This window comes from Stegastes partitus, unplaced genomic scaffold (assembly GCF_000690725.1).
Source record: "Stegastes partitus isolate 25-593 unplaced genomic scaffold, Stegastes_partitus-1.0.2 Scaffold178, whole genome shotgun sequence".
NCBI classification, from domain to species: domain Eukaryota; kingdom Metazoa; phylum Chordata; class Actinopteri; family Pomacentridae; genus Stegastes; species Stegastes partitus.
The window spans coordinates 138,976-148,836 of NW_007577909.1; the positions used below are offsets into that span (position 1 = coordinate 138,976).

Below are 9,861 nucleotides of genomic sequence, written 5' to 3' on the forward strand. Positions count from 1 at the left end.
TTTCTAAATGTTGTGTTTTGGGGATTTTAAGGGTTTTATACGACAAATACATCCGTAAGAGAAATAATGCTGTCATTGTAACCTGTTGTGTTCTCCGTCTGTCAGAAAGGGCAGCACCTGGAGCCTTTCATCCAGTCCTTCTTCAACTCCTGCGAATCTCCCAAACCCAAACCCAGCCGCCCCGAGCTCACCATCCTGAGCCCCACCTCAGAAAACGACAAAAAGGTCGGCAAGCCTGATTTCATAGCTTTCTCTCTGTCTCTGCTGGGAATGTCATCCAGTGAGTAAAGCTGTAATGGTTGCAGTTAGAATCAGACAGTAGCTTTACTGCTGGATGCTTCTGAGGCTTCAAAGCAAAGTTCTGGTCATTTTAGGAACCGTGTAGACTGTTAGTTTAGTTCCTATATATAAGTAGAGGGATCTTGGGTTGGGGTGAGGATTTTTTGACGGTTCATCAGCCCCCTGATGCCGTCGTCCACCAACATTTGTCCCAATATGCTTTGCTGACGAGGACACCACCGACTGATCAGGTGGTCTTCAAATGAAAAGAAATAAAAGATTCAGAGGCAGCTTCACACTCCTTTTACAGCAAACTAACAAACTTATTTTTTCATAGTAATAGTTCACAGACTTGTAATCAGGTCTGACGTGACAAAATGAGGCTTTGAGCATTTAATTGGGGAACTCGCCGGACGCTGAATTGATGAGATTATAAAAGCTTCGACAATTTGACTAAACTCTGGTTGATTACACAAGAACGTCCACTTAACTAGAACAACTGTGTCATTTTCTTAAAAACGCTGCGACAGTTCATCGCGGACAGCTTTGACAAGTTTAAATATATCCCGAACAAAAAAACAAACCTGATGGAATTTGCATATTTACTTGAGCAGAGTTCTGCCAGCAGTCACTCGCATGTGAAAATGCTCTTGAAACTAAATAGTGGGTGTTTAAAGAGCTCTGTCCCTCTCCCCCAGCTCTTTAATGACCTCTTCAAAAACAATGCCAACCGGTCAGAGATGACGGAGAAGAGGCACAATCAGAACTACTTCATGGAGATGATCACTGTTGAAGGGGTGTACGACTACTTAATGTATGTGGGTAAGTGCAGTTTGTTTTTCGCAGTCCGTCCGTCACTTCCTGTTTATCACTTCTGTTATTTAATGCATTCTGTAGGTTATTGGAGGCATAAAGTGGAGATTTTTAAAGTGAGAGGACCCTGATACAAAGTCAGTGGATTGATGTTATCAGCTTAGAAATGTCTTGGAAAGCATTTCAGAGAAGATTTCAGTAAGAATACCAGAGAGCTCAGAAGTACGAGGTGTGTCGGAAAAGTTCCAGGACTGGAGTCTAACCTACTTCCCCAGCCTTCTCTTCTCACTGCCATGCACTCCTGGAAGGATTCATCCAGGATCCTCCGTCCTCACAGCCATCTTGATGTCGTCCACGTCTTCTAAACGGGTCTCCTTGATGACCCCCTTGAGCTTGGAGAAGAGGAACCAACCCCACGGAGCCAGGTGGGGTGAGTAGGGAGGTTGCTCCAGCACGGAGATGTTCTTCTCAGCCAGGAGCTGTGGGATGCTCAGAGCGCTGTGAGCAGGTTGTCATGGTGAAGCAGCCTCCACTGGTCCTGCATCAACTCTGCCTCTTTACTGAACAAAGCAAACGCTGCAGGATCTCTGTAGACGTGCTGGTTGATCGTCTGAAGGGGAAACTCCTGGTTGGTAGTTTGAAATATGTCTTTAGTGACACCAGTCCTGGAACTTTTCTGACACACCTCGTATGCGTAGAGAGTGACTCGGGTAGAAAATATTATCCTGCACAGAAAACATTTAGGATTTTACTGAATTCCATTTTATCCGATGGCATTTAGGTTGAAATACAGCGATTTTTTTTTCATATATAGTGACTCATCCTTTATCAACAGAATGAGAAAATTCACACAAAAGTATTTGCTGACAAACAGCAATAATCCAACAGCAGATAGACACCATTTCACTACAAACAGAACTACTGTAGGCATCACATGAGTACTTTAATGTAGCAGCTGCATTACATTAAAGTCGGTGAAATTATTCTGCATAAGAAAAAATGCTGATCTGTTGTTCATGTAGTATTTAGACCGGTTACATCTGGTAGTAACAAGAGCTGAAAAATGTTTTACAGTGAAGTAAGGGGAAGAAAAAGTTAATCAAACACAGAATGTAAGGACAAGACGATGTTCCTAAACTGTGCTAAACATCAGGCATCATCATGATGTCTTGCCCTTCGTTAACATCTCTCTCCTCGCTCCTTCCTCTCTTCCTCTTTTGCCTCGTCAGGCCGAGTCATCTTCCACATCCCCGACTGGCTGCACCACCTGCTGATGGGAGGCAGGATCCTGTTCAAGAACACGCTGGAGGCCTACACAGATTATTACCTGCAGTACAAACTGAACCAGGTGGTCCAGGAGCACCGGCTGGTGTCGCTCATCACTCTGCTGAGAGGTACGCTGCCGTTAGAGAGCAGAAAAGAGAACGAGTGTAAATCTGGAGTTATGTGCTGAATCTTTGCCCTTCCAGACACGGTGTTCTGCGAGAGCAGCCCGCCCCGCTCGGCCCAGGACAAGCAGAGGAGAGCAAAGAAAACATTCGAGGAGATGATGAGCTATATTCCAGGTATGCATGCAGGTTGTCATGGTTGCGTTTTGTGATGCGTAGACGTTGCACCTCAACTCCTGCATTTTCACTTCCAAGACAAACGTCTGGACATGAGAGTACGCGGTGTTTGTTTCATGTGTTGGCCGGGAACTCGTTTCTCTTTAGACTTTCTTGGGAAATGCATCGGAGAAGAGGCCAAGTATGAGGGAGTGCGTCTTCTCTTCGACGGACTGCAGCAACCGGTTCTCAACAAACAGGTACGAGGACACGCACACGGAACGCATTCCTCGTTTTCACGGCGAATTTACACCACGCTAAACCTGAAACATATCCAGACAAGACAAAAAATGGACCTGAGGGAAGCTGTGACAGTTAATGTTCAGGAAAATCACTCTGGGGCCCCTTTTCCTGCTGTTTACATCTGGATGTGCTCCCCCATTAGCTCACTGTAACCTGGAATGTTCCCAACCACAAGAATGACCCCTGAGACGCTGCAGTTTCAGAACGTCTTTTTGTTTCCTCCTTTTAAGTTTCAGTTATTGATCACTGGCCTTAATGCGTTTCTTCTGCCTTCCTCAGCTGACATACGTGCTGCTCGACATCGCCATTCAGGAGCTGTTTCCTGAACTCAACAAGGTAAACAGATGCAAGTCAGAAACATGGAGGCTGAACATTAATGCAGCAACACACAACCTGTACAACCTTCTTGATCCAGTCGTTATGATGCCTGGTGCACATGAATGAGTGTAACTGTATGATAAGTAAAAACACGTAAACATCACCTGAACTTCACTCTTTAAGTCCCTGCACTCTCTTAGATATTCTCTGTATAACAATAATGAATAAGTGAGTCAAAAGTCTTGTACCAGTTAATCTCCTACACCGGATTTGATTTTAAATCTTCTCTTAATTTAACATTTCAGTGGTTTAAAAACTGAAAAAAAAAACCCCTTTAGGTTGTATTTGACTGTGACCAAGTCTCTCATAATCTCAGTTTTTTTTTAATGCAGATTTCTAAACTGTTAACTATACGTCAGGAAGAAATGCCAAATTAACCTCCCGGGCAATTCAAAGAGTTTGTGGGAGTTTGTGGGAGTTTGTGGTTCTACACATTCGACACCTGTCCTCTTTTACACCAGCTTCTCAGTCACACGTTGCATTTGGGGTAATTACGTTCTGACACTGACAAAGAAAAAGTAGGCTGATTGAATTCAGTGGAGGAATTTAGAAGTGCATCGGGCTGCTATTTGGATTTATTCTGTCATTTTCTACTGTTAGATAATCATGAGCGCTTTAATCATTAACAGTTTCCACCGTCTCTACATGCAGCAGCACGGAGCTCCTGTGGCAGCGCTGACTCTGTGCCGTTGTTTCCTCAGCAGGTCCAGAAGGAGACGTCCGTGATGGCTCCGTGGATGTGAAACCTGCACGAGTTCATGAACATGAGCTAACATGCTTGTCAGGTATGAACTCACCCGACACTTATCCAGAGACTCTGACTGGTCCCACTACCCGAGACTAACTGATCCAGATCCCTGCCGCTACAAGAAGAGGAAACACCAGACTTCTCCTCATGTACGTGTCATTAATGTGTAAATAAAGGATAAATCAGTGCTGGACTGACTTGTGTAATTATTGTTCACAGTAAAAGCTAAGAGTACGTTTAACAGCCGCTGCTGGCAGTAAAATTTAAGCGAGTGTCTTTGTTTAACGCTGTGATGCTGCTGCTTTAGAAAAACTGTTGCTGCAGCCCCAGATGTGAACCACCGATTAAACCATCAGCTCATGTTTGGGTACAGTCTGGTACAAAGTTTGTTGTTTCATGTTTTCTGTCTTTGCCAATTAAATAGAAAGAGACGAGCAGAAGTCAATCTGACGACGTCACTTTAGTAGTCGTATAAATTAATAACGAGCTAAAAGATAATCAGAACAGTGACATATATAATACTACACTAATTACTTATAAAGCCTATTAAGTGATCCTCAGTTCAGGCTAAACAAAAGTGTGAGAAACAGAAAACAGCTCAGAACGCACGTTTACTTCCCATTCTCAGTTTATTACAACAACCTTACAAAAAGACTTTACAAAGATCCCTTTTTAACACCAAAAGGCAGATGCATGGATACGAACGTTTGTCTGCTCAGTGCTCAGAAAACTGCCCTCAGCAAACACAAATCATCGTCCTACACACAGGTCATGTCAGTAATATTTCACTGTAGCCTGATGACAGCTGTAGGACTCTTAGTGCGTGGCGCTGAATGACCTGGACGGGAGAAAGTTTGAGATAAAAGAACAATTGAAGACAGAATCCGGTGCGTGAAGCACTCGGGGCTTTGATTTGCTTCTAATGTTCAGTGGAAGGGGTGAGATTCATAGCTGCCGGGAAGCCTTCCCTTTGTTCCACTAAGAAGTTGTCCCGTCTGTTGTCTGGAATCAAAGACGGAGCGCAACAGTGCATTCATCAGGTTAAGGAGAATCTCATTTATATGTTTTTAAATGTCAGTGAATGACTTACATGCACTTCTAGAGCGGCCGTTTGCTAATGTTTGGTACATCTTTGCTTTTTTATGCACATTTTTTGTGTAAGATTTAAGTAAACAAGATTTGCCCAGTGCGTTTCTTTGTGGGACTGGAGGCTTGTTAGTGGGTTACAATCAGTCCCTGCCTGGATATTAACTCTAGCCTCAGGCTGAACCTGCAGTCCTGCTGTCTTGTAGTTATCCTCGTCCTGGAGGCGTTTCCAAACCCCTCCGTTTATTTCCCAGACTGTGGGAAAGCCGATCAGAGAGTCAGGTAGAGACACAGCAGCAGTAAGCCGAGGCTGTGGACTGCGAGGACGGCCGAGTTCCTGAACGTGATGCGACCTTCCACCGCCGGGTACACGCGCCGCATGTCCAAGATGTATTCGGAGAAAACCGCAATGTCCATATCGCCTGCAAAGAGATGGAGCACGTCACATTTGGTATAGATTAGGTAAAAGCACATTTCCTCAGTTGCTACAGTGCTATAAGCTAAATTTATAGGAGTTAGAGATAGTTGCAGAACTATATGAAGAGGATGTACCTGCTTTAGATGAAACTCTGCCACCAGTGATATGCATTTAAATGTGCAGCTGAACAGGGGATGCTAGTCTAGAATTTCCAGTGAAAGCATCATGAGGTCTCATCGTCTTGTGGTTCTGAGCATCAATAGAAATCGTTCCATGGAAATGTTTTGATGTTTTAGTCGTGAGCATATTGTACAACAGACCTATCCATGTACAGAACCAACTTGGGTGCAACCTGTTTCATGTTTGGCAGCTTTCCTCCAGCAGACATCCTGCTTTTCTTTCTGCTCCTGTAATCCCACTGGCCTGTTCTGGAAACTGGCCTTTCCATTGTGTTTATAAAGATATTCCAACGTGGCGTGTGGTGCCAAGTTCAATATCAAGATGCAGTAATATGCTGTTTAAAAAACATTCAAGCCAAGGGAGTGTTTCGGTTACATTCCACCAGGATGGAAAAAGCAGGGAGGAAGTGCATGAAAGTAAACTTTTCAACAGTCCGCCAGATTGCAGGAACTGGTTTTGATGAGAAACACTGGTTGAGAAGTTCCCTCTTTGTGCTCAGCTGGCAGATATAATCACAGCGAAGCACTGAAGCAAATGAAACGTAAGGTTTTTATCACATTAATTCTCAGTAAACGCTCATCATCTCACACACAGTTCCTGCACCTGCCTGCTGCCCACCTGTATTATGCTTCAGTAGCTCCTCCTTGATCATGGTGAAGCCGTCCCCTCCGTCCACCATGTACGAAGGCATCACCACGCTGTACGTCTTCTGCAGGTCCAGCGCTTCATACTTGGGCACACGGCACTTTGTGCAGAGCACCGACACCGACACCACGCGCTGGTAGGCCGGCTTGGAGAGGTCATACTCCACGTGAATGCCTGGAAATGCCACAGAGGACATCTTTCTTTAAAACCCGAGCAGAGAACGTTCATGTTATTCTGTTTGACTGTAGCAGGAGACAGACCTGAGACTTGAAGAAATTCTCCAGACATGCCTCCATATCTGTGAACAGAGTGTTCAAACGCCTTCTTCACTGTTGCTCCCTTTATCTGGACCAAGTCAAAGGTTCCTCCGAATGGCAGGACGTTGAGGATCTCCTCCATGGTGATGGAACCTGAACATAAAGAGAAATCAGCCAAACCGACACCTGCAGCTGTTGTAATGAAGCTTTTATAATGAAGCAGCAGTTCTGTAGAAGAAAAGCACCGTTCTTGTAGCGCTCGTCTATCGGCGTCCGCACGGCGCCGCTGTTCAGCATACACATGGCCACGTGGTTCCACTGCAGCTCGCTGGGATACCGAATGTTGTGATAAATCTGTTGATGCAAAAGAAAATATTACAGGCAGTAAAATGCCACTTTTCTCCTTCTATTTATAAGCTAAAGAAAAAATGTTAAGTGGTATTTACACCAGCCTCCTTCAAACCCCTGCAGCCTCTTCGTTTCCACCAAATCCCACTAATCTGAAACCCTGAACATGCACAGACATGACCCGAGGATACAACTGGTGAGAAGACTGGCTTCTGTCAGCGATGACTGAATTGAACTGAAGAGTCCGGGGGGCCGGCCGACGTCGCCCCGAGTGCGACTGAGTGAACGGATTAAGTGAATTATTACCATCGCATCGCAGATCAGGTTCCCGAGGTTACACTCCCGAAATCGGCACTCTTCAAACGTCCCGTTGAGGTAGACTAAGGTCTGTCCGACGTACTGGGAAGAGAACCGAGACAAGTCCTGCTTCCACTTCTCCACATCAGCGAGGACGCCCGAGTCTGGGAGAGAAAAGTCAAAAGCTTGTGATCAAAAAATTTGTGAAATCAGGAAACCTTGAGAAAGAACAACAGATGATGAGGCATTCTGGGGGATTGTTGATGAGTAAACTTACTGAACACATCATGGATTAAACGGTTACCAGACATCATCACAAGTATTTAGAATTAATGCAGACTTTGTGTTTTTGGAAAGCACAACGTAATCCAAACCTAGAGAGGCCCACTGCATTCATTAACAAAGAAACTGGAGACCTTATCTCATCTCACAGCTGTAACACCAGGTTCAGGTGGATATCAATCATCACTGTGATCCAAAGCTCAGAGGCAATGGGGCTACCTGATTTAATGAGCTTTTTCTGTCTAAAGTTCAAAAGTTTTCCCAGAAATACCGAGTTTAATGCTGCTGTGGATGAATGATAGCACAATAACCTGAGCCCTGAGTCATGTGTTCACATTTTGGACTGAATGAGCTACTACGATGTAATACTGGATGTCCTGAAGAAATCTTAAGAACCCGATGATTCTCAGGGAAGTTCTGTTGTTGCATTTTATGTCATAACTACGTGGATCCGACTGCATCCAGATTTTTATAACTAATGTTTAACGGCTACGTAAACCAACATAGGTTAGAAAACAACAAAAAGAACACCTTATATGGTTTAATGAAAGTTTTTTTTCAACTAGCAACGCAGCAAGTCAAACCTGTGACTGATAGCAGTGTGATGTAACAGCGTACCTTCAGGTATGCTGCTGTCCATCAGGATGGGGTTCCCTTTAGCTTCCACAACATTCCCAGCAGCATCAAAGGTGACTTTTAAGTATCCCAGATATTTTCCAAAGGCAAAGGCCTGCACCACGGGCACGTCTCTCCCGTCGTTGGACTTCACCATGAAAGGGTACGGACCTGCTGGAAGCTCAGTGGACGGAGGTGTTCCTGCACACAGAGAGGATGCTGCTACTGTAACAGTGAACTCACAGACCTGTCATGCTTTGGTGCTGATTTTCTGCAGGCAGGAAGCACAATCTGAATGTCTGAAGACAGCAGGATTTACAACAGAACCCCGAGTGGACCATAAACCAGGATGGACGTACCACTGTAGAGGAACGTGTTGGTGTGTCCGCCGATAACAACATCCACCCCTCTCACACGCCTGGCGATGTCTTGGTCCACGTCAAAGCCGGAGTGCCCCAGAGCGATGATCTTATTGTAGCCCAGAGTTTCCAGCTTATCGACCTGAACCTGCAGAGCCTTCACCTCGTCCTCAAACTTCAGGTGTTGGCCTGACAGCAGAGAGGGAAGTCCAGTGGTTAGTGCTTTTTATACTGGTGGATAAAACACGACACAATCAATAAAGAGACAGTTTAGACAGTAAGAGCCCAAAAGGAAAGGAAAAGTTCCATCAATCCAAAAGCAGGTTCTGTGTGCACCTGGCATGGATAAGACGGACGTCTCTGTGGTGGTGTATCCGACCACGGCCACCTTCTCTGAGCCCACGCTGAGGACCACGTAGGGCTTGTAGAGGCCACTGAGTTTTGCTGCCAGAGTGTCGTCAGGTTTGATGTTGGCACCGACCACAGAGAAGTTCACACTCTGGAGGAAGGGCTGGATCAGACCCTCCACTCCGTTGTCAAACTCGTGGTTCCCAAAAGCCTGTGTGACACCAGTGGACATGGATGGAATTAATTCATCATTTAATCAAGTTTTTTTTTTTTTCAGTTTTCTGCAGAAACTTCTCTTCAAAAAAAAAAAAATTACAAATGAAGAAAAAACTTCTGCTCATCTCTGTGGTTTATAAAAACCAAGTTCTCACCATCACGTCATAGCCCAGTTTGTTCATGAAGTGCGCTGCTTCTGCTCCTTTGTAGTAGTAAAACCACACAGTCCCCTGAAACTGGTCCCCGGCGTCCAGAAACAGAACATTCTTCTCCTTTTTGCGGATCTCCAACACTTTGGTGAACCTCCTGGCGACCCCGGCGAAGCAGGGAGCCCCGTCTGGACACTTTCCAGAATCCACGCTGGTCTCCTCGATGCGGGCATGGTTGTCGTTAGTGTGAAGAAGCGTCAGCTCGAAGGTCGACGCTTTCCCACAACAGCTTAAAGGCAGAACGAGGCACAGTGAGGTCAGGAGAGCGCGCGGAGACAACCAGAGACTCATCGCGTCGCCGTGCGTAAATACGCACCGCTGATGAAGTGTGAGCAGCACATGCAGGAGGCGTGGATTCTGCTCTTCAGTGGGATGTGTTAAAGCACAGAGGAAGATGGTGGGACACAGCAGGTTAGGAAACTACGACACTGAAAAGTAGAGAAAAACGTTTTATAAAGCTTTTCTAACCTGTAACCAGCGATCATTTAGTGTTCCTGAATGTCCTAAACACTCACAGGTCACTGACGAAAACAACG

At 45.2% G+C, this 9,861-nt stretch overlaps 2 protein-coding genes across 7 annotated transcripts in view; one reads left to right on the forward strand and one right to left on the reverse strand.

Annotated features, from left to right (window-relative positions):
- Nucleotides 1-4,253, forward strand: part of LOC103355987 (sorting nexin-14) — a 20,304-nt gene extending 16,051 nt beyond the window's left edge. For 4 of the 6 annotated variants that reach the window (XM_008279986.1, XM_008279988.1, XM_008279987.1 and 1 more), the window contains 7 exons: nucleotides 106-225; nucleotides 978-1,101; nucleotides 2,322-2,486; nucleotides 2,562-2,657; nucleotides 2,805-2,896; nucleotides 3,219-3,275; nucleotides 4,019-4,253. In XM_008279986.1, the coding sequence (XP_008278208.1) occupies nucleotides 106-225; nucleotides 978-1,101; nucleotides 2,322-2,486; nucleotides 2,562-2,657; nucleotides 2,805-2,896; nucleotides 3,219-3,275; nucleotides 4,019-4,060 (696 nt within the window). In that variant the 3' untranslated portion in view covers nucleotides 4,061-4,253. The remainder of the gene's footprint in view (nucleotides 1-105; nucleotides 226-977; nucleotides 1,102-2,321; nucleotides 2,487-2,561; nucleotides 2,658-2,804; nucleotides 2,897-3,218; nucleotides 3,276-4,018) is intronic. The other 2 variants (XM_008279989.1, XM_008279991.1) reach the window with 1 other exon arrangement.
- A 421-nt stretch (nucleotides 4,254-4,674) lies between these two features.
- LOC103355989 (5'-nucleotidase) lies at nucleotides 4,675-9,637 on the reverse strand. Its single transcript, XM_008279993.1, has 9 exons — nucleotides 9,272-9,637; nucleotides 8,889-9,111; nucleotides 8,553-8,741; nucleotides 8,197-8,394; nucleotides 7,306-7,460; nucleotides 6,897-7,005; nucleotides 6,655-6,804; nucleotides 6,368-6,568; nucleotides 4,675-5,573 (listed from the first exon to the last, which is right to left on the reverse strand). The coding sequence occupies exons 1-9, from the start codon at nucleotides 9,614-9,616 to the stop codon at nucleotides 5,422-5,424; spliced, it is 1,722 nt and encodes a 573-aa protein (XP_008278215.1). The 5' UTR covers nucleotides 9,617-9,637; the 3' UTR covers nucleotides 4,675-5,421.
- Between the last annotated feature and the right edge of the window lie 224 nt (nucleotides 9,638-9,861).

Bases quoted from the DNA above. Each gene is read 5' to 3' on its own strand.
- LOC103355989 (XM_008279993.1), bottom strand. From the start codon at position 9,616: ATGAGTCTCTGGTTGTCTCCGCGCGCTCTCCTGACCTCACTGTGCCTC. The intron at 7,461-8,196 runs GTACGCTGTTAC...TTTCTCTCCCAG, and splicing joins GGACAGCAGCATACCTGAAG to ACTCGGGCGTCCTCGCTGAT. The intron at 7,006-7,305 runs GTAATAATTCAC...TTGCATCAACAG, and splicing joins ACCTGATCTGCGATGCGATG to ATTTATCACAACATTCGGTA.